Source organism: Lampetra fluviatilis, chromosome 21, assembly GCF_964198595.1.
Source record: "Lampetra fluviatilis chromosome 21, kcLamFluv1.1, whole genome shotgun sequence".
Classification (NCBI taxonomy): Eukaryota; Metazoa; Chordata; class Hyperoartia; order Petromyzontiformes; family Petromyzontidae; genus Lampetra; species Lampetra fluviatilis.
This window is the reverse complement of record NC_136295.1, coordinates 8,896,500-8,920,917: the sequence shown is the minus strand read 5'-3', so window position 1 is coordinate 8,920,917 and position 24,418 is coordinate 8,896,500. Positions and strand designations below refer to the sequence as shown.

Sequence of the window (24,418 nt, the reverse complement as noted above, 5' to 3'; positions counted from 1 at the left end):
CACCACATGTAAAATTAAGCTGCATACATGAAAATGGACTGCTTTATTACCATTTGTAATGGTACATGCTTTGCCCCATGGCTGGCTAATAGGAATCAATATTGTACAGCCCCCTTTGTCAATCAACTGCTGGATGGAGGATCGTGAGGAATGTTTGAACATACTTCATCACGCTGGTCAGCGCGGGTTTGTGACTGGTGTATGGATGCCCTGGACGTCTACCACTCGTGGCTGATGCAAGGCATGGCCGGGAATCGAACTTAGGACGCAGGATTTTGAGCACAAACATGGTGACCACCGCGACACTACTCTTACCCGCCGTGGCCAACTACAACCCCAATGCGAAAATAAAACCCAATTCTTATGACATTTTCGTCGAGAAATACATCATTTCAATCCACGGTAGTGGATCTTCCAAGAGCTTGCCATCGAAATAAAGCTTTAGCACAAGATTGTCTGGTTTCATGCAATGCTTTGAAAGAAATGGGCGTGTGGATGGCGGGCGGGCGGGGGGGTGAAAACAATTGCTTTGGCTCAGTTCGGAGTAACACTGGAATGTGAGAATACACACACACACGTGTACACGCGCGCGCCCCCGCATGCCAAGCGTGACTGGCCACTCCTGGGGTAGTCGATGCCGTGCTGGTTTTGGCTGCTGACGTGCTCGCCTTGCCTTGCTTTGCCTTCCTTTGCCTTTCTGCTACTGGGCTGCACCAAGAGCAGTGGAATGAAAAGAGAGACACGAATAGATTGTTATTCGAGCCGACGGGCCATTGTGCTGTAGGGTTTCGACCCTGGCGCCTGAAAGGGCAACTTTTCCCCCCCCGCCCGCCCTCACCACCACCAAACTGGCCCCCTCGGCCGGCACCTCTGCCACCACCACCACAACTTTCCCTCCCCACCCTCTCCCTGCCCCTGCCACTCTTTTTCTCCTTCACTCTTTTTGTATCCAGCTCCCAAACAAAAACCACCCCCTTCTAACAGCTCCTTAAGCATCTGACTTGGCCAGAGAAGCCTTGTGTAAAACGACAAATATGCCAGGGATGGACTCTGAAAACGTAAAAGAAAATAACAGAATAAAATGTTGAAAACGTTTGTATTTTTAGGCAACAAAACAAACGGCTGTTTTCATGAGGGTTTACCGATCAAGAAAGATGAAAACCAAAGTTTGTAGGTACGTTTAAATTAGGCTCTGGATTCAGCCCTCCTCCCACATTCCTATATTCAAGTAATTCTATATCGAAAATGTCTCATGCATAGGGGGTGTAGCCGGTATAAACGACAAGAAAAAACCGTCATCACCATCTCGTCTTTACAGATTCGACTATTGTTGGCAAAGCCAAGATAATGGGGCCCACAGTGTGGAAGTAGAGACTTCACATGTATTATATATGGTTCCAAGAGGCAGACTGTTCTATACGAATGCATCCTAATCACGATTAAACCAGTGTACAGTTTCGATTTAAAGCTTTCGTGACTGCAGGGATTCATCTTCTTGGTTCTTTCGGTAAAGTCACGTGACTTTACCGAAAGAACCAAGAAGACAGTGTACAGTTGTGTATCTGTATCACTGCTGCTTGTCCGTCGGTCACATTTGCTCATTTATTTTGATGACTATAGGCAAGAAGACCAAGAACGATGCTCCTCTTCAGAAACTGATAACGGTTTTGCATAATGGGTGCTTTTGATGCGTTTTTTTGTGTGTTGACCGAAACTTGCAAAAGCTACGGCAGAATGCAGGATTGTAAAAAAGAGGATCGTATCACTGCTCGGTCTTTTTAAGCGCTTACCGTTTGTTTAATCTTTGACTGTATCGCTGCCTCCCACAGACTTTTTAAACCCCCTACTTGAAATAAGGTCGTGCTATAGGGCTGTCCCTCTATCGACTCTTTGAAAAACCCTCGCTATTGCCGGTCTGGTTTGGATTTTTATCCCTGATCTTGCTTGCGACATTGTTGTCCAACTTGAGTTATGAGGCAAAAAGAGTTTCCAGATGTGCAGTTGGCTTTTTAAATATATTTTTTTTTAAATATGCTTTCATGCCGTATGCCCTCTAAAGGAAATATTTCATTATTTTACTACTTTTCATATCCAATATCTTTTAAGTTATGTGGGTGATAGGACATTGCTATTTGAGATATTTCCTGTTTCATCTCAGTCGCGAGCTGAACTACAATGACAATCTTGCCTGCTGTAACATTTTCAGATTTGCTCACTAAGCTTAACTTGTAGACAAACATCCATTTGCACAGTTGACACTGACGTTTGGTACAGCTTGTTACTGGGTAGTTCGACTCCGAGCGTTCGTGAGATGGGAGTGATTAAGAATCGTCAAGTCAAGCGGAACTGTGTAGATAAATGCACTACATCGTACAACTATTTTGTTTGTTGATGCAGTGGCTTGGAGTATTACCAAGGTTTAATGTCAGAACGTTTTTCTTTATCTATTTGAAGTTGAGCCACTCTGATTGCGGAACAAATGGTTTATTTGCATGACATTTCTATCGTCGCATAGGGGCAATAGGGGTGGAGGTGGCAGAGTGATTATGGCACTGCGATATGAACCTGGCGACCCGAGTTAAGTTTCAGGCCACGGCTAAGATCGGTGGTGAGTGATATCTGATCCAGTTCTAGCCCCCATCTTCACCCAAATGAGCTGACCACCGCTGTGAAGTGTGGTCAAACAACCTCCATGACTGGCATGATATGGGGAGCCTTTATTTAGCAATGGATTTACAAAGGGCTGTAAATTATGATTGTTAGAAATGTATCCTGCTTATTATGTTTTTTGTGCCATTCTTGTAGCGCAAGACCATCATAATTGCACTATTTTTCAGGCAACGAGTATAGTCTGATATTTTGCCAATCAGAAATGACGTTGCCATGTGGTTTTACCTGATTAAATTATTTTTGGGTATTTCTGTTTCAATATGGACTGTGAAGCTGACACACGTGACCTTGTCTTGTGAAAAAAAAGTATGACAGGATTATTAACTTTGAAGCGGACTACACATGTTGCTGATGAATATGCCCACAGTATGAACCAGGGCAGCTACTGGGATCAAACCGTGGACCCCTTCAGCAAGCAGCAAACACGCTATCACTCAGCCATGTTACAGGGGTAATAAAGGCGGTTTTTACTTGATGAGAAACAGCAATACCAATTTAACAAAAAAACTCGTGCAAGTCTTGCCTTTGTCCTTCAAAGGAGCACTCAATCTTGCCACTTCCACTCCCAGTTATGAGGCTGTTTGATTGAAAACGCCTTCCCACATTTCTGGGAATTCTGGGAAAGTGAAGCCAGAAGAATACTGTAGCTGCCTCCTAAACGCTATGCCAAACCCTTGCCTCCTCAAACGCCACCCATGACAATTATATTATTTGACAAGACCAATGCTCAACCACAGCTGTAAAGCAGATGTCAAGGCCTGATCGTACACACTGCTTAAACAGAATGTTTAAATTTGAAATATACAGTACACCATACATATGAAACAGCTGTCCAGAGTTTGTTCCACATGCTCGACAATAAATTTCACTTCAAGGATGCATAAATGTAAGCCTACCGTTTGGTTGTTGTAAGGTTTTTTTAAATATCCTGACTCAAGTTGCCAGCTCATTTAAAGGCACATCAAAGCCTCTCCTGCATTGAGCATGATTCGGTAATGGTGCCCTATGCAATAATACTCTATTATAGTAATTTGGGCCAATTTAAAACGAGAAAAAAGTATGCAATTAAAGAGAAAAAGTAAATGAAACCAGAAACCTCTGGGCAAACTGGAATGATTAGACATCCTCATTTTACTTAAAAATGGGACCTAGATGTGATGCTGCCCTCATGCCCTGGCTATTACCGCCAGGCTCAATAAATCAAATATGAGGTCGTGTTTGACTTGCAACACGTTGGTATGCCTGTCGGCAAGTTGTGTATGCCTAATAGAAACACACTTGAGAAATTGTAACTTTTATACTACGGGAAGTTATTTTTTTAATACTTTTAAACAATCATCCTGTCTTTTTCACCGCATTATGTCACGAGTTGAATAACCCTCTCATAAGTCTTCCGGCAAAGAGCAACCACCCTGAGTCAGAGTATGGCCATGGAAGAGACTTTTAATCGGACTTTTCAACAAACAAATAATATTTATTCAAGTGGCCTTTTATCCTGTACACAGCAAGGCTCGCAAATTGCGATACACCCTGCTATGAGACCGCCGATCACATTGCAAATGTGTTTAATTCCCACTGCTAAAATTTTACAAAGTTAGTTGAAAACATACAAGTACTACGGTTGTTTATTTGTGTGTTGTCATTGGTGACTGCTACACTGAAGAGCCTGGCTTAATCATGGGTGGCTGCCCAGTTTCAAACTCGGGATCTTAGCAGTGCCGGCCCAGTGCTCTATCCTTTGAGCCTCCCAGTAACCTCATGGAATTTGTTTTATCCTATTAGCACGAAGGGTAAGTATTTCAAAGGAATGCTTCTGCTATGATGGATTTTCTCATCATTTACACATTCGACCTTTGGAAGGACGTACACATTTATATCTGATTCTTTGGCACTTAATTTGAACAAGTTATTTGGAAGGCCAGGCATGAGTGCTCCATTCTACCTATTATGGTTATATGCCAGCAATATCTGGCATGTGTACAATAGCTACTGGCCATCATTGTACGCATGTGGTAATGTTATAATTTGCATTTGGTGAGACGGATTTCTTTGACTCGTAATCGCTTGTTCCTTGGGACGCCCCAAGTACAACTTCTATATCCCAATCATGGGCAGCATCATACATTTAAAGCTCCTCAAACAGGCCGGGGATTTTGGAATGCCGGACTCTGCAGAGTACATGCGAGGAAAATATTAATCCACTGCTATGATATTATTACTTTATTATAGTAAACTCTGCCATGAGATTGTGCAGCATACATGTGAGGAAAATGCTAATACACTGCTATATGTTTACTTTATCATCGTAAACTCTGCTATGAGATTGTCACAATATATTTTTTTTTGTTAAAACGCAAAACCCTTTTTTATGTGATTGGTGTTTGTTTGTGCAGTCATTGACGACAGGCTTAGACCATCAATGCTCTAGACCCGGTTTAATCACAGATTGGCTGCCTGGATTCAAAACCCCAGGATCTCAACGTTGCCAGATCAGTCCTTTGACCTCTGAGCTAGCTGGCCATATGATTACATAATAAAGCCTAAGAATGGTATTGCCCGAGGTTCAATATAATATGCGTTGTACCGTTGAACCTTGAGTTGAACACGTACAATAGTTTTACGACACTGTCTCACGTCGCTGTGAAGTTTCAGAGACTGCACGTTTGTAATCTACCGCGTGTAAGTGCGTGCGTGAATTGTGCACCCAGATACACAGTGGGGTATTTCAGTGGAAACTGATGGTTTTACGTCATTGGCAATAGGCATGAAAAGACTACCAACAAAAATGCATTGACTATACAATACATTTGAAGTTTTTCATCTATGTCTGTCCGAGCTCAAGGAGCAAAACCCATAAATATTGAATGCTGAGATTTCGTACTCACATTCCTTAGCACGGGTAGATGTTTCTATTCCTGAAAATACCTTTATTTTTTTTCCAACGGATGGCAGCTCAAATTTCAGAAATAAGGAAAGTATTGTTGTCTCAGGCAAACGTGATCTGATGCAGCCAGAAGAGATACAATCAATAATGTCATTCCGCCATCATCCTAAGACATATCTGATCTACCTTGCTCACAAGGTAAGGAATGACTTCCGATCTGTGTTTCTCAACAGGTTATATGCATCAATGAACACATGTCAATACAATATACTGTACAGTATGGTTGCTGAGCACGGCCCAAGGCACCAATAAACCAGCAACAAAGAGCACTTAAATGTGTAACGATAAAATAGTCATACATATATTGCATTTAGCAAGGATATAATATCGATTTAAAGCTTTCGTGACTGCAGGGATTCATATTCTTGGTTCTTTCGGTAAAGTCACGTAGAAGGGAAATAATAAAGTAATAAAAATAAAACATAATAAAATAATTCTCACTACGTTTCGGCCACAACGCAAGCAGCCGTCCTCAGGTGAAGAACATGTCTGTCGGAAAGTCAGGGTCATTCAGACGCTGTCTTTCCGACAGACGCTGTCTTCCCGACAGACCTGTTCTTCACCTGAGGACGGCTGCTTGAGTTGTGGCCGAAACGTCGTGAGAATTATTTTATTATGTTTTATTTGTATTATTTTATTATTTCCCTTCTACGTGACTTTACCGAAAGAACCAAGAAGAAGGATATAATAATTTAGGGAAGGAGATGATGGGAGTGAATTCCAAACTCCAGCAGTGCGTGGAAGGAAGCAGACAGAGAAGTGTTTTGACCTGCACTGTGGCGGTTACACACAGCACGGGTGGAGGAATCGGTGCGTGAAGTTCATGGGAACAGGAACCTTGGTAGCGATAAAACAGTGATAAGGGGATGACCGACTGCCTGTATACGAGTTACTTGAGTTATCTTGTGAGCGTTCAATTATCAATCAACCTCACCGCTTATGTCGAATTCTACCAAGGGCAGCGAGGTAGGCAATGGACACTCCATCCCAGACAACATCGGTATTCCAACGTCGGCCCAATGTGTGCTCTGTATAAGCGGTAATAATTGCGCAGCGTTAAAGAAGGCTTGAATAAATAAATAACCAATGCAACCTCTCCATGTGGTTGAGGTCTTGAGGCAGCTTATAGCCCCTGGCCTGTTGTCACCCCAGTGCGCCTTGAGATCTCTGCACGATAGCACACGTGAGCACTAGCTCGAAGCACCAACACCACCCGCCATGGATGAATTTCACCCCCGATGGCCAGACACCTAGTGCGACATTGTAAGTCACTGGCCTTTAGGTTTCACAATTGCCCTAGCGTTGCTCTCTTGTGTAATCTCTAACCCACACCTGGAGTTCGTGTGTGTGGTCATTAATTGCATGGGCAACACTGAGCAAGAATCCATAATACTGTGCACATGGTGATCCATGTATATATATAAAACAACATAAATAACCAGTCTTCTTCACATATCCGTCTCCAAAAAAATTTATTTCTTACACAATTCATCAGCTGCACGGACTTCTGTGAGTGCATACTTTCAGCAGCATTGTTTCAAGACAAGCAAACTATGGACTGTTTTCAGCACACAGTGCCACATCAGCAGAGTCAGGTTTGCTTGATTCAATGTTGGTGAAATGCCGCGCTTACAGGCAGGCAAGAGCCCTCCCCGTTAACACAATCGGGTCATATCATGGGACCTCCTTTGCCAGTCGCAAAATATGAGAACAGTTTTTCCCGTTTTTTCTGGCAACAAAACAGGTGTTAAGATGTTAAAACACCAAACTGAAACCTTTTACAAGGAATCATGTCGTCATTAACCACAATACTTGTGGTCAGAATGCAAAAAAAACATACTCTGATAATATGTGAATTGTCTCTAAAACTGATTGGTCCACACCAGAGACAGCTTTCTTTTGAGCCTCATCTCAAAACGGTGTTAGACCAGAGGACGGCAAAAGGCGTACAGCACAAAGACAATGCACTATCAGAGTAATGAGAGCTCGGTGTTAGACCAGGGGACGTCCTCTAGTCTAACACCGTTGTGAGACTTGGCTCAAAAGAAAGCTGTCTCTGGTGTGGACCAATCCGTTTCAAAGACAATGCATATATTATCAGAGTATGTTTTTTGTTTGCATTCTGACCACAAGTATTGCGGTTGATGCAGACATGATTCCTCGTAAAAAGTTTCAGTTTGGTGTTTTAACATCTTAACATCTGTTTTGTTGCCAGAAAAAAGGGGAAACCCTATTATCAATGGGGTAATAGTTCAATGCAAAATTGCATAATACATAACTCATGTGTTACGGTACACCACTAAAATAATATGGAAAACGTATAGGCAAAATTTAGGTTATGTAAATAAAATCTGCACATTGTTGAAGTAAGGCTGTTATTTGGCCCAATATTATACCACTTCAGACCTTGCTACACTGAACGCATTTTTTGATAGTCATGAGTAAATTGAGGCAGTTTATCAACAGCATCGTACAAATACATGTTGTAGGCTATTCTAAAGGCAACAATATTAGCCAAACTAAAAGACAACTGGCTACGAATGAAACCAATTGGAAACACACTACTGGATATTGTTTTTTGACCAAAACAGGGTTTAACAAAAAAAAAAACTTCGCTGTAATTCTATATCTCGAGCAATCAAAACATGAAGATCGTTTTTTATGTCATCAACATTTTGTCAAAATCAGTTGAGTGACTTTTTTTCCACATCGTGCAAAGACAAAGGTAGCCTAAACAAACTGTAGGGGCAAGTGCTGTTAGCGAGTAGCACCTATGAAGGCTGGCATGGTACACGATGGGGTGGGTGAGCCAGCACCATGCCCGACTGCCTTTGTCTCCCAAGTGGCGATGTTTACACATCGCACCAGGTACTAATTTGAGGCTGAGTCGACCTAGTAGAGGCCCAGGACCGGTTCAGATAATCGTCACTGGTTTCGACCGTGAGCGGGAATCGAACTCGGGTGGTCAGGCGCGTAGCCCAGCGCACGAACCGCTGTGCCACCACTCCCCGCACACAAAGACAAAGATCCCCCCCCCGTATAGCCTTAACAAGTGCTGTTAGCGAGCACCTATGAAGGCCGGAACGGTACACACACAAACCCACACATGAATTTAACAGAATCCACGGCGGCATAACATTTCAAAGCATCAGCCACCACCAGAGCCAGCCATGCGGGCAATTTGGTGTAGTTTTACATGGGTCCCTACCACCACCACCATCATCATCTGCCATGGTCAAATCCCACTGGGGTGGATGAAATATCTCTCCTTTTTTTTATTCCCAAAACCGCAGCCCATCTAAGCTCAACACGATCGCGCACCCCGCGTAACAATCGGCTTGTTACAAAGGATTTCATCGCTCCGTTTTTTTTGCTCGGGAGGTAATAAGGATGTCCTCCCTCGGGCGCGTTCCAATCGGTTCCCACTGAAATAAAGACAATGCAGCCTATTCTTCTTCTGCTTTCACCTCGCTCTTCTCTTTGGCTAAATATTGAGGACAAGCGATGTACAGTGCGTGCTTTTTTGTGGTTGTTGTTCCGCTTGTGATTTGCTGCCATCTGTTGCCATCAATTGCTACTACTTCACGTGTGCCGTAGCCTCCTTTGCAATCTGGTGATTGTGTGCGAGTGGCGCGTGTGCGTAACGAGACCACGTTTGTACAACGTTCGTGATGACAACCAAAACACGTTTGGCAGAGGAGTCTTAATACGGTATAACATTATCAGACTTTCGCTCTCGCGAGGGTTATTTTTTGAGTTTTTTCAGTAATTCGTCGACACGGTTGACCCCGCTGAGCCAGTTTTGCCCGGCACATTTTTTGTTATTTTTTTTAACAAGGCAGATCCGTGGCGCGTAAACACGACAACTACAAACAACAAAGATCCCACTGTGTGTAGCCTTAACAGACTGTCGTGGCAAGTGCTGTTAGCGAGTTGCACCTATGAAGGGGCGAAGTTTGCACACCGCACCAGGCTACTCATTTAAGGCTGAGTCGACCTAGGGGAGGCCCGGGACCGGTTCGTAGCGCAGCGCACTAATCGCTGTGCCACCGCTCCCCCACAACAACAACAACAAAGACAAGCATCCCCCGGTATAAATTTCGATTTAAAGCTTTCGTGACTGCAGGGATTCATAAAGATCCCCCGGTAGAGCCTGAACAGACTGTTGGGGCAACAACACAGAGACAGTTTAACTGTCGCCTGATGAAGCTGTTTGTAATTACTGTCGAAACGTCGTACTCGGATTGTAAATGTTGTGGCTTTGCTCTCCCAACACACCGGTTAGTGCTGTACTAGTGACGAATTGGCCACGTTCTGTTTACGTGACAAACCTTACTAGTTGGCTGTGTCGGGTGGTGGCGAGTTTTAACGACACATTTATATATTTACTCGATCTAACCCAAAAAAACTATTATGGAACACACACACATCAATTATTGTAGAGAATGAGGTACAGGGAGGGTGGGGATGCGGTGGTCCTTGAGGAATATTGTGCAACGAACAAACAACTTTGCTGCATTGCGATTTAAGTAGACATCGTGTTAATCATTTATCTGTTGGAGGGGAGAGAGTTGGGTGCCGGCTCATTCAAGAAAAGGCCACGCAAGCCAAACCCTCCTTCTTTACAGCTCTTACCCACGGTGGCTTTGCGATTTTTTTTATTCTTCCTCTTCCACGGGTGGGTGGGGGTTAGGGGTTTAAATGCGAAAAGGTTGCTTTGAAAAGAAGGCGAGCCAATGATGCACAAGTGAATTGTGCACAAGGCCGGCCGAGCATTGGCGTTGTAGTTACAGAGCCCTCCCGAGCCTGGCAACGCGAGAAGAGAGAGAGAGGGCTTTTGGTGGTGGTGGTGTGGGTGGTGGTGGTGGTGGCAGTGTGGGTGGGAGGTTGGAGATGCATTGCAGTCGGCAACACAACGCACGCTTCGCGTTCTTCTTCTCCTCCTCATCATCATCATCCTCCTCTTCAACACGGTGTTTTTTAATTGCTATTAAATTCTCGTTTTCTTTTTGTTTCCCCTTCAGATAACGCCGCTACGATTTGTGAAGGGAAATGGGGGTTAGCTGTGTCCATCGAAGCGTTTTAAAAGAAGTGTTATTTTAGTGCGGTGTCAAAAAGGGAATACTTTTTTTTTAGTTGATGAGTGTTTCGTGAGACGGGGGGGGGGGTAAAGAATTACGTTGGGATATGAGACCAGTGTCAACAACAAGTAATTCCGTAACACCACACTTTATGTTCAACTGGAGGAAAGGTACCGTGTAACAAGTGTACGTAAGGTCGACACGTTTATTTATTTAAAACAAGCTTGTTATAATGTAAAAAAAAGGTGTAATTTCTCACTAACTCAGTTGATACGATGAACTCCATTTATTGTGTCGGTGTAACCGGTTGTGTTCGTTACAATTGTTATCAAACAAACTGCATCCACCCTCTTTATCCGGATCATAAGACGCACCCTCTCGCCTCGTGCAGGTTATGTATGTGGTGTGTGAGCAGCCGAATTTGTGTAACTTCATTACCACAACTTTAGGGCGCGTCTTTACTTTGCCGAGCCTCTCGTGATCCAGATAATGTCAATTTCTCGGTGACACGACACATGGGCGCGATGTTGTTTCTTAATTCTCCACGTTGAAAGAACGGTGCCTTGCACGATTCCAGAATATTGACATTTAAAACAAAACCTAATCGTGTAACACATTGTCATTTTAATTCACGAGCATGTGATTCATTAATGTGATAGCAAAACAAATGGCACCCGAGGCTAATTAGGGTTGGCACTCTCTCTCGGAAGCAGTCAAGCGTGAGACAAGGAGGAGTTGGTTCGGTCTGGAGGGAGCCGGCATTGAGGCGTCATGCTGGACAGTGACAGAGGAATGCCTCTGTCCCTGCTAAGCCGAGGCATTGGCCTGCTCGTTCGGAATGGCCAGGAGAAGGTGGAGGTGTACTTCGAGCCTCAGGTAACTCTCCTTTACGCACGTACGTTCATCCACAACACAAAGCCATCTTTAACACGTAGGCTTTTGCGACCAATATTATTCATAATCAACGTTTTTGGGTTTAGATCGCGTTATTGATAAATAAATATTTATATTTATTGCCCATGGTTACATAAATAACGCGATCTAAACCCAAAAACGTTGATTATGGACAAAGCCATCTGCATTCATGTAAGGTGTGGTGAATGCATTTATGATCAGCAGCAGCATTTTCAGCAGCATCAACAGCAGCATCATCATCATCATCAAATTAGCAGCAACAGCTGGGGGCAACATCATCAGTAGCAGCAGCAGGATTTTCATCACAAGCATTATCAGCAGCAAAGCTCCCCTATCAGACGACAATAGAGCAGATGAGGCCTCGTCTGCTCTTCACCGCAGGGGCAGTTTGTGTTCTGATCCTGGCCGAGATGGCCTCCACTTCCTGAGGTTTATACTCTTTGTTTTTTTCGGTAAAGTCACGTAGGTAAAACATAAATAACAGAAAAACAACTGAATAAAATCACGACGTTTTTCATTTATTTATTTTTTACCTACGTGACTTTTCCGAAAAAAACAAAGAGTATGAATCCTTGCAGTCACGAAAATTTCAAATCTAGAATTCCTGAGGTTTGCTTTGTACTATCCAACACCTGTACAAATTGCAGCCCAGGCATTACCAGATTGCCCATGGTTACATTTTTTTTGGCAAAATTTACGTGTCATTTTTTGCTTTCTCTGCAATCCCCGAGGACTATTTGAACTGGCGGGTGACTGGAGGCCGGCACCCCGCGTGCCGCTGCCCTTACTGGCCCACCGGTGGCCTGGCCAAGACCTACACGACCCGGACGGGGCCCCTCCTCCTCTACTCCGAGGAGCTCGCCTACCCGGCGCATCTCTACCAGGAGGAGGTTCGCCGTCACCAGCGGCGTGGCCACCAGCCCAGTCTCCCGCAGCCGGAGAGCTTCCTCCAGCAGGTCCAACCCCACCAGCAGGAGCATCTGAATCAGCAGGCCCTGCTGTTCCAGCAAACGCAGCTCAACCAGAAAGCTCACCTTCAGCAAAGAGCGAGGGCGGCGCGGAGAAGGCCGGCACACCCGGACAGGAATGCGGACGCCGTCACCGCACAACTGAAAACCCTCAGCGACCTGACCGATGCGATCTTGATATATGGATGCAGACAGGTGAGATAATGCCACGCTCGTCGTTCGGTCGTCATCGTCACTTTTATTATAATTGTGCTTTAAAGCTTTCGTGACTGCAGGGATTCATCTTCTTGGTTCTTTCGGTAAAGTCACGTAGAAGCGAAAAAATAAATATTTTATTATTTATTTCCTTTCTACGTATTCATAATAAACGTTTTTGGGTATGTTTTTTGTTTGCATTCTGACCACAAGTATTGTGGTTAATGCATACATGATTCCTTGTAAAAGGTGTCAGTTTGGTGTTTTAACATGATGCGAAGGATCTGTTTTCCTCCGGGCTGCGGAGATGAGAGGTGTCAATGAGAGTCCGATGTAGTGGTGGAGGTCTCTCCCGCACTGCGGGCTGCAGTCAAAGGCAAGGAAAATAAGGAAACAAAGGCCTCTTTTAAAAACACGGTTGCACGGCCATAACAAAGCCAACATTTAACCTACCCCGAATTGTGTAAGAACTTAAGGACATTGAAAAGAATAAATGTTGCTTATCTCGTCTTTAAAAAAAGAAGATATATTTTAAACCCAATATATAATGTGTATATGATCAAATAACATCATATAAATGTTATTCCATAGCTGCATGAAAGGCTCCACGTTGCAGTGTCAGTTATGGGCGTTGATTGACCATACTTCCAACATCAGCATGCTTTGTCGGTGCGGGTTAGTGAAGGTGGATGTTATGAATAGTTCAGATATCGCTCATCATCGACGCAAAAGAGCGTTGCCGGGAATCTCAAGGTACGTCACCGTGTTCCTAGCGTAGTTGGCTAAACACATGTTTTGTAATAAAGCAGTATGTACCAAAACACAATGAAAAAATGTGAACTTAAACTTCTCCACTTACTGATATATGAGCACCAATAGGAGGTAGCCTGCTGGATTTTAGGGCATCAATCTTGCTTATGGTTTCCTGTAGACAGATATACAGATGCCCTTTAGGGGAAAAAAAACAGGTAAAAAGGCCACTGAGGCGAAAAGTTTCTCTTTCAAGGGAAACCCGGGTCACAAATCAAAATCGTTAGTTCATTTGGGCATTCGTGCCATTCTTCTAGCACACGGCTATCAAGAAGGTGTGTTCGCACAGATGTTTGTAGTCTGTGGTAGTTTCACAGTGGGTTGCAATGTTTCTACGCGGATTCACCCAATTAGGTAAAATAATACAATGCTGATTTAAAGCTTTCGTGACTGCAGGGATTCATCTTCTTGGTTCTTTCGTTAAAGTCACGTAGAATGGAAATAATAAAATAATAAAAATAAAACATAATAAAATAATTATTTTGTTATGTTTTAGTAAGAAAATAATTAAAATAAAACATAATAAAATAATTATTTTATGTTTTATTTAGTCTGGGGTGTGTCATTCAGAGTCTGGGGTGTGTCATTCAGACTCTGTCTTCTTGACAGACCTGTTCTCCACCTGAGGACGGCTGCTTGCGTTGTGCCCGAAACGTCGTGAGAATTATTTTATCATGTTTTATTTTTATTCTTTTATTATTTCCATTCTACGTGAATTTACCGAAAGAACCAAGATTATATAATTGTGCTGTCGGCATAATGTAATGCCACAAGACAAAGTGTTCATTCGGAACTCTGACAAAGGACTGTCATTACCCCCCACCCGCACCCCGTGTGTATTGGTCAGCAGAAGCAGATGTCACAGAAATACCTCCAGCACTCTTCAAGTGACCTTTATTGTCCACACTCTGAAGGGGTGCAACTTTTCCACCCCCCCTGCCCCGCTGCTGCAGAGGCAGATTAGTTGCATGCCAGTCACACCGAGATATAAAACAATTCAAAGCTGCACATTAGCTAATTTGAATGGAAAACCTAAATTAATATGATAATCTTTTTTTAGTTGGTCCAGTCACTGAGTTGAGACCATCCACTCTCTATACTTGGTAATGTGGCATAATCACAGTTTGTTGGGACCCACATTTCAACCCTAGTCGTTCTGATAATTGCTTTTTTACCCTTTTATCTGGCAACAAAACTGACACCTTTTTTACAAGTCGTACTGCTGTGAAGGCTCAACACCCTGACCGCCGAGCTACCTATATCTTTTTTTTATGTTCAATGTCATTGATTCAGAAAATATAACGGATAACAATACGGGTAGTCTGGGATACCATTACATTGAATAAAAACAATTGGTAGCTTTACCAATTTTTTTCTCAATCAAACTAAATTTCTACCTGCTGCTCCCATGTAAGCGAAGCACTCGTCAGCACCAGATTTTGAGGCTTTATCTGCCACGAAAACTCTCGTGACACTCCTGAGGTAGTTCCATACCGAGTGTGGCAAACAGTACTGTGGCATATTCTTAGTTTTTTTCGATAAAGTCACGTAGGTAAAAAAATTAAAATTAATAAAAGTAAAATAGCTCTCACTTGATACAGCTATCGTGCTGTGACGGTCCCACCTGAAGACGGAAGCTTGTGTTGCCTCCGAAACGTCGTGATTTTTATTTTATTTTTATTTTACTTTTATTAATTTTAATTTTTTACCTACGTGACTTTACCGAAAAAAACCTAAGAATATGAATCCTTGCAGTCACGAAAGCTTCAAATCTAGAATTGAGTACTGTGGCACTATCCTTAATCGACCAGGCCAAACATTCTGGGCTAGAAAACATTGGCTACTATGTTGAGTAAACATTGATTGAGAGGTTGCACAGTAGCAAGGCCAAACAGTTTGAAACATTGTTGGTTTAGTTGTCCTCTTTCCAGTCTGGCCTTTGGACAAGTGCTGTAGCATGAACATAGCAAATAGAAACTTGATGACGTAGTGGCACAGTGGTGCGCACACTGCTCTGAACCCGGCGACCTGAGTTCAATTTCTGGCCACAGCTAAAATCAGAGGCTAGCGATATCCGAACCATTACTTAAAACCTCGTCCCCCCCCCCCTCCCCCCGCTTCACCAACCTGCATTGGCCAGTCTGGTCAAACAGCTCCCATAACCAACATGGCACGTGATGCATTTCACCAGCAGTGGATTGAGAATAGGCTGTTAAGTTATTTAACTTATACCCTGTGCGGGATGGGTTCACGTTATACCTGAAGCCACTTATTAGCCATGGCCAGGAATCAAACTCATACAGCACGTACCAAAATAAATTAATAGATTCTTACCAAATTTTAAATATTTGTTATGACACGAATCAATTGTTTCTCGCTGCTATTGGTTACGCACATTCATGTAGTGTGCCAAAACATCAATAATACGAAAGGTTTATACCGCAGAATTGCAGCACTTAAGACAGCATGTTTAAAAGACCTCCAGCAAGCATATCATTGAACCAACATTCTTGTTGACCGAAGGCAAAAAATGTGATAACCAATGCTTACTCGGCCGCTTCATCATTATTTGAACAGCCCCTTGCACATTTCTCTGGATATAATTAATTGATCTGTTACGCAATTATCCGATATTATGCCGCTTTTTTCAAAACGGATCACGATCAAAATGGGAAGCAATGTAGTGATGGTTTACAGTATCGCAATAATTGTCCATTAAAATATCGCAATAACGCCACACACCTCGCTGAAGAAACTGAAATATGGGTTGTGCTTGCGAAAAAGACATGGGAAAACACTCTAGGGTCCCTTTGAAAGGAGTGCCACTTTGCAAGGCTAATTTAGACATAATTACCAGTACATACACATGGGGCTTTAAGTGCATCTTATTATAGCTCTGTACCAAACTTGCTCCCCCAGGCGGTATTATCTTGAGAGCTCGGTGTCATACCACACGTGAATTATGAGCCTGATGATGACGCATGTGTAGACCTTGGTTCCTCGTGCACTTCCTACAGACTCAACTAGCCCTTCTGATGGGTGGCTCAGGGAAATATTTTATTCTCCACAAAGAGAAATACACACCCGAGTGTGCAGAATATCGGCACTTCAGTGTTGTCCCTACGGTCTACTGCGGCTATACTTTGGGCGGAAAACGTCTCTCACCAGGGCAGCTGAGAGCAACAGGACTCTCTCTCTCTCTTATCCATTTTTCACCGGCACATCACAGCCATGCCAGCGTGGGGCTCTCACGGTATGTGTGGTTAGGTTTCCACTGGCTAATTGCCAAGCTGAGCTCGAACAAAACCGTGAAACGTGAGCCTCATAAGGCATCTGAATCTGACTCGGGGGCCAAACAGGGTCCGTGACCGAGTTAATCACGATCATCATGCATGCGAAACTCGTGGATTGCGTGTAATGTCCATTGGTACAGTGAGAACACGCTCTTCCCCGCGTCATCGACTCGTTCATTTCGTGTGACGCCAGCAGCATGGCTCGGGTTCTGCAGTGGAAAAAAACATTGTGAGCCGCCCCGGGCTGACTCGGCACGGCCCCGGCACGGCCCCGGCACGGTTTGGTTACGCGGTGGAAAAAAGAGGTATCTGTGGTGTGCAGATTGTGGGAGGCCAGCATTGCCCGAGCATTCAGTCCCTTCCGTCGGCGAAGGCGAGCAGGATTCGTCCGGGCTACTCCGCACGCCGCTACCTCTGCAACTGGTTTCACTCTTGGGATGAGGCATTGCTGCTCAAGCTCCACAATTCGGGTGCGAATTCTCGGACCTTTCTGCGAGTGTGTGGTGAGAATACAGCGCGGGGTATGACGGTGCTGCGGTTAGTGTCACGAACCCGGCGACCTGAGTTCGAGTCCCGCTCACATCCAACACCAAGTGACGAATATCCTAACCGGTCCTGGGCCTCCCCGAGTTCGACTCAGCCTCAAATGAGTACCTGGTGCGGTGGGTAAACATCGCCACAAAGGCGGTCGGGTATGGTGCTGGCTACCCCACCCCCTCGTGTGCCGCACCAGCCTTCATAGGTGCTTGGTAACAGCACTTGCCCCAACAGTCTGTGAGGGCTATACGGAGGATATTTGTTTTTGGTGAAGACTCAGAATACCAGTGGATAGTGTAATAACCCTTATGCCTTCCATATAACCTGATGTAACCATACTGCTTTGTACAATGCGCACAGCCTTGTTTTAGACCACCATCTCAAAAGAGTCAAAATTGTGGCTGTTTCGTTTAGAGAGCCAAAGGACAATTAGTCAACTGTATACCTGTATTGAATGAGTTCACGTGACCTTCCAGCCACTAGAGGCCTCAAGTGTTGCAAACATAACTCTGAAATCGAACCACAACCCTGACCGGTGACAGTTGATTGAATCCTTGCAGCTTTAATCACCACTACAGCCATAATATGTGTTTTTCCCTTCCCCCTCTGTGCATATTTTGGCTATGAACAGGTCGGATTTCATACTCCACGCTGTACCGGGAGGGCAGGTGGAGCCCACGCGCCTTTAGAAGAGCTCACTATGACCTTACTGCAGCGCCACAGCCGTATCAGCTCACAAGCAGCATGCTGCAGGCACCCGGACATACCCTGTTATGCAGGACCGTTGCCAGCTATGCGAGCGGTATGCCGACGGTGACCAAAACAAAACACAAAAAAATCACCTGGTTACCAGAGAACATCGTGATGTAGTAGTACTACTGTACTACGTGGAATATTTTTTTTCCACCGTTGCGCCGTATGCAGCTCTCCGATATGCTGCTGGGCTGACCGCGAGTTGCTTGGCAGAATGTCCGACGTTGCATCGACGGTTCCCGACGAAGGTCTCGGACCCGACGACACGTGGAAACGGCCCGGAAACGCATCGGAGAGTTATCGTGAAGTCGCGGTGTAAACACATTTGCGTTAGCTATTGAGCGTGCGGGTGGCGTAACTGCACGAGTGCCCGCGGGCCAGAGGGATTTAGGCGCCGGGCTAAGAAGAAGTTGGAAGTCATCATTTGTGGTTATTTCCCCCCCGGCCACCCCCCTCGTTTCGAACTCCTCGCAGCCATGTAAGTCGTGTTGAATGAGAAAACCGGAAGGGAAAAATAAACAACGACAACGAGATGTGTGTGAGAACTCGGTGTTTAGAGTGAATAACCACATGCACTATGAACACCGCCTTACATCGGATAAATATACGGCGGGCTGACGTTTTGGGCAATGGGCCTTCTTCAGAGCAGGGAGGGCAGAGAGAGACTCGCCGCCACGTGGTTGAAAATCACACTTTCCGCTCTCGTTCCCCGAGGCGATCGGGCTGAGACCATTAACTCGCTGTGCTTGAGAAACCCATCATACTCACAGGTGGTGGTTGCCTGGATTTGAACCCACGATCTCAGTGGTGCCAGCTCTTCACTCTGATCTTATTTCTCCTACTTCTTTCATGGAAACCCAGCGACTGATGGCCCCCTATCCTTGAAATGTGTTCCTTAATCACGACGGCACGCGGTGCCTTGCAGGCGATGAAACGGAGGAGAAGCAGCAGGGTTCCGGCAAGCAGATGACACTGCCGGACGGCGTCGGTGCCTCAAGTTTCCCTGACAGCGGCCAGTGCGGCGTTATCGGCAAATGCTTTGATCAGTCCGCGAACGGACATCGGCTTGAGCCTTCATCTCAGGATAGCATCGTGAAGGTACGGTGACAGAGGCTGTGGCACATTTGCACTTTGAATCTGAAATATGATGGATTTCTCAAGTGGCACCAGCAGATGTAAAGCACCTTAATTTGGTTAGATGGAGAAAGGTTTTTTTTATTTCTTGAGTGTTTTTTTGTTTTATCATCAACAAACCACTTTTGAAGATCTAAGTGATAGTTAAGAGTAAATACACCTCTTGAATTGAGCAAGGTTACATGACGTTGGGAAAAGAGAGAATCGATGGCAATTCCAAAGAGGAGCAGTGCAAGAGGGGAAGAAACAGAAAGAGAAGTGTCATCACCTGCTGTTCTGTGGTTGGTTACAGTATGGATGAGACGGAATAGTCTGATAGATGGATGGAGAAACCAGTGGTGGAGCAATCGGTTAAAAATAATATTTTAAATTGTATGTAAACATGTAAACTCTTACAGTTCACACTTATTTTAAGGTTTTTTAAATGATTTTTTACATTGCTTACTGGTTCATAATACAGGTTTTTTTTTGGGTTAGATTGCGTAAATATATAAATGTGTCGTTAAACCCGCCACCACCCGACACAGCCAATTAGGTTTGTCACGTAAACAGAACGTGGCCAATTCGTTACCAGTACAGCACACCGGTGTGTTGGAGAGCCAAGCCACAACATTTACAATCTGAGTACGACGTTTCGCCAGTAATTACAACTAGCTTCATCAGGCGACAGCCAGATTTGTGGAGAAGTCCACCTGTTTCGTTCCTTAAATAGAGGCGTAGATGTGATGACAACACTTGTGCACTCTTCTTGCACGAAGTTGGGGGGGGATTCATGAATCAACGCACATTATGCACGCGCATTATGCGAGCCCATTAATCTTGCATTTCCTGTCCAATGTCTGTACTAAAGCCTACATGTTAAATCGTTGATATTCCAATCGTGCTTGATTACTATTTGCCTTTATTTGTGAATGCGAACGGCATTGTATTTTCTTCTTGGTTCTTTCGGTAAAGTCACGTAGAAGGTAAATAATAAAATAATAAAAATAAAACATCATAAAATTATTCTCACGACGTTTCGGCCACAACGCAAGCAGCCGTCCTCAGGTGAAGAACAGGTCTGTCGGAAAGACAGCGTCTGAAGTCTTTCCGACAGACCTGTGACTTTACCGAAAGAACCAAGAAGATGAATCCCTGCAGTCACGAAAGCTTTAAATCGGCATTGTATTATTTTACCTAATTGGGTGAATCCGCGTAGAAACATTGCTACCCACTGTGAAACTACCGCAGACTACAAACATCTGTGCGAACACACCTTCTTGATAGCCGTGTGCTAGAAGAATGGCACGAATGCCCAAATGAACTAACGATTTTGATTTGTGACCCGGGTTTCCCTTGAAAGAGAGACTTTTAGCCTCAGTGGCCTTTTTACCTGTTTTTTTCCCCCTAAAGGGCATCTGTATATCTGTCTACAGGAAACCATAAGCAAGATTGATGCCCTAAAATCCAGCAGGCTACCTCCTATTGGTGCTCATATATCAGTAAGTGGAGAAGTTTAAGTTCACATTTTTTCATTGTGTTTTGGTACATACTGCTTTATTATAAAACATGTGTTTAGCCAACTACGCTAGGAACACGGTGACGTACCTTGAGATTCCCGGCAACGCTCTTTTGCGTCGATGATGAGCGATATCTGAACTATTCATAACACCCACCTTCACTAACCCGCACCGACAAAGCATGCTGATGTTGGAAGTATGGTCAATCAACGCCCATAACTGACACTGCAACGTGGAGCCTTTCATGCAGCTATGGAATAACATTTATATGATGTTATTTGATCATATACACATTATATATTGGGTTTAAAATATATATTCTTTTTTTAAAGACGAGATAAGCAACATTTATTCGTTTTAATGTCCTTAAGTTCTTACACAATGCGGGGTAGGTTAAATGTTGGCTTTGTTATGGCCGTGCAACCGTGTTTTTAAAAGAGGCCTTTGTTTCCTTATTTTCCTTGCCTTTGACTGCAGCCCGCAGTGCGGGAGAGACCTCCACCACTACATCGGACTCTCATTGACACCTCTCATCTCCGCAGCCCGGAGGAAAACAGATCCTTCGCATCATTTTATGGTGGCTCGCTCGCTGGAAACCGCAGGAATGTCAGCAGTAAGTTTTCATCTTTAACGACTTACATGCCGACTTAGTGCTCTATACGGCTAGATACATCATCCTGACATGGTAATGATCACTGCGTAGGTTTTTCGTGGTTGTGCCGAATAGCATTCCCATCGGTTTTCGGGTCATACAACCCGGTGAGTATGTGGGTTGTACCACGTGTTGTTTGGCACTATGTCCTACATGCTGGAAGCTTCTTTAAACACTGAATATTCCATTTCTGAATGCGGTACAACCTGAAAACACCTAATGGGGTGATAGTAATCATCATTTTCATCATCATCAGCACCAGCAGTAGTAACATCATCATTAGCATCATAAATCACCAATGATCACATTCTGAAATACAATGCACCTCGATTTGTCTGTGGTATTATTTCCTGCATCTCAAGTAACCACAGGCTCTGTTGATCTGTGACACATCCTGTTATCTGCAGATGGCTCCTTACTCACATTTATCCATGGATAAGTCATTCAAAAGCAGTCTCCCAAAAGTGAAAAATTAATCCCATTTGCATTTTTTTCCAGATAAAAAGAGGGATTTAGAAGTGCCAATACGTCCATCCTATTATCCGCCATTATCTATGGATAAGCACATGGATATCAAAGTTTATTTCACAGACGTCGACAATATTACAGTATCCCCCAATAGCGCCCGCTCACATATCAACGCTAATGAGATAGGTTTTACTCGTACTGTTGGACAGGTTTCCCAAGCCCAGCATCTAGTGCTGATCAACACCTTACATGTTTCGTCAGTTTAGTTCTCTCACACATCTCAACTTTGTTGTTTTCTTTCCTCGCGGTTTTCTCATTCAATGCGACTTTAACATGGCTGCGAAGTTTAACGCATTTTCCGAAAAACTTGTCTTTTGACACTTACAAGTTTCGGCGAAGGCTCTGGCTGTGGACAAACGAGACTCGGGATATGGAGAAGAGGACAGGGGGATGTCGCGCTTTCCTGCTGTTACAGAGACTATCTCGAAGGAACCGGCAAGAAAGCCAGTGAGTGATCTCAATCGGCATACTTATTACGTCATTCAATTGTTTTTTATGTAACTGACTAGGCTATGCTGGTACTGTAAACCAGATCACTTGTAACATATGTTGGGCCCTTCACCTGGTAGCCAGCATGCTATGATCACATTTGTTTTCTATGAGGGCAATTTGTTTTAAAACGAAAGTGTGCAAGCCTTTCGGCAGGTATATATGCAACGCGTTGCTAATCCACATCTGTACCAACACCACATTATTCTCGTTCACACTTGCTGATTTAAACGGACTTAACTGCACTTGTTGACTCGCTGGCACAAGTGAGGGCCAAACCACAGACTGCTGTACCTGCACTTCTGGCTTGGAGGCCCTGTCTTCTAGTTAATGAGTAATAACCCTACGTGAACTACCGACCAACCCCTATCCAATGACCAACAACAATGTCTTTGACATTGCTCGTAAGGCACTGGCGTAAAGCAGCATAATAGTACGAGCAAAATGTGATCTTCTTCTGGGGGTTAGGCCACGTGTTGAGCCTTACTTCTCTCAAGCTTTCGCCACCACAAATCGCTCCGGTTATCTTCTTCAATTCAACTCCTGGAAATTGATTACACTTGTTTGAGAGAACCAATGTTTGACACGTGGTCTAACCTCGAATACCAGCAACACATACGTTCTAAAATTAACGGTGTGAGATCACCCTCATGGACGTGGTGGCGGAGCATGCACATTTGGCCGTGAGCAAAACCACCTCCGCGCCTTTGTGTGTTTTTGTGCACCGGCAGCCACCGTCCGATGGCGTGAAGCTGCCGCTCATTACGATGGAGCCTCCTGCCACTCCCCAGAAGCAACAGGCCGGGGATAACACGGAGGAGGAGGCAGAGCAGAGGAAGGGACCTCCTCAACCACTGCTGCCGTCCATCTCCCAGGGCAGGTCACCCACGATGGGGCAAGGCATCGGCCCCGTTCAGGACCGCGTTGGTAGGACGTGGGGCTTAATCAAACAGGGGGCCACGCGGGGAGGCGTCACACCGTTCGAGGCGGCCCGGGCAAAGCCAGCAACAGGCGGCGCCCGACACGGCCAAGTTGCCAGAGACGCTGGAGTGAATAGAATGGCACGAACCGACCAAGGTGCCGTCACTTTCGTCAAGCCACAGCGGGATCGTTCCCCGGATCGTGGAGCGACCAAAGCTCAAGTTTCGTTGCCGCCTGTAGATGAGCCTGTCTGTGCAGCTAAAGAGAGAGATGGAGTGCCAGGTGTTCACTGGGGTGATGCGGTCGTTGCCAGCAGCTCAGGACAACCGGTCAGGCGAGCGACGGATGTGGAGGGACCTTCAGTTGTTGGTCAGATGGCTGCAGGTGAAAGCTCTCAATGTAAGCATTACATGAAGCACCTTTGTATTTGATGTGACTATAGGGACAGTAAACTGTCAATGTGTGGGGAATGCTACAGTGTTTCAAATGTTTTTTCACGTGTTAAATGTTAATAAAATTTAATATGGAATTTGTTCTAGATTCTTGGATTAACATGAAAAATCTGAGAAAATTGTGGCTCGATATGAAATTCCGGATGATTTTAATAACAATTGTTTAGAATTAATCTAAAGATGTGTATGTGGGGATACCGGTGAATAAATATATTTGTTTGCGATTATTCATTACCCTCATCCTTCAGATGAGTGGCAGCTTCTTGGGAAAAAGGGGCCCGGCAGCCATGACAGTGCGAGAAGCAACAAGGGAGGCAAGGGTGCACAAGACATGGGCATCAAGGGCGACAAGGCCGGCAGAGACATTGTCATCAACCCAGAGGACATAGGTAGGGTTTCTACCCATCCTGGTTTTCCTAGGAATGTCCCCTTTTTGAGGTCTTCCCGGCATATTTAAAGTCCCAGATTTTGTCAGTTGTGTAGTAATTCACTACTCGAGACGATGCATTTACACGTATTCTCCCCTCTTTTTTGCTATTGCGAGATATTATTCTCATCATATTTTTTTCTTCCTTTT

At 44.5% G+C, this 24,418-nt stretch overlaps 1 protein-coding gene across 6 annotated transcripts in view; it reads left to right on the top strand.

Annotated features, from left to right (window-relative positions):
• The first annotated feature begins 10,487 nt into the window (after positions 1 to 10,487).
• The window catches only part of KIAA2012 (KIAA2012 ortholog), a 35,035-nt gene continuing 21,104 nt past the window's right edge, over positions 10,488 to 24,418 (top strand). For 2 of the 6 annotated variants that reach the window (XM_078866007.1, XM_078866004.1), the window contains exons 1-11: positions 10,610 to 10,881; positions 11,409 to 11,571; positions 12,342 to 12,773; positions 17,199 to 17,346; positions 18,045 to 18,215; positions 19,092 to 19,264; positions 20,716 to 20,781; positions 21,277 to 21,412; positions 22,308 to 22,426; positions 23,200 to 23,788; positions 24,090 to 24,230. In XM_078866007.1, the coding sequence (XP_078722133.1) occupies positions 11,467 to 11,571; positions 12,342 to 12,773; positions 17,199 to 17,346; positions 18,045 to 18,215; positions 19,092 to 19,264; positions 20,716 to 20,781; positions 21,277 to 21,412; positions 22,308 to 22,426; positions 23,200 to 23,788; positions 24,090 to 24,230 (2,080 nt within the window). In that variant the 5' untranslated portion in view covers positions 10,610 to 10,881; positions 11,409 to 11,466. Of the gene's footprint in view, positions 10,588 to 10,609; positions 10,882 to 11,405; positions 11,572 to 12,341; positions 12,774 to 17,198; positions 17,347 to 18,044; positions 18,227 to 19,091; positions 19,265 to 20,715; positions 20,782 to 21,276; positions 21,413 to 22,307; positions 22,427 to 23,199; positions 23,789 to 24,089; positions 24,231 to 24,418 lie in introns of those variants that run through there. The other 4 variants (XM_078866005.1, XM_078866006.1, XM_078866008.1 and 1 more) reach the window with 4 other exon arrangements.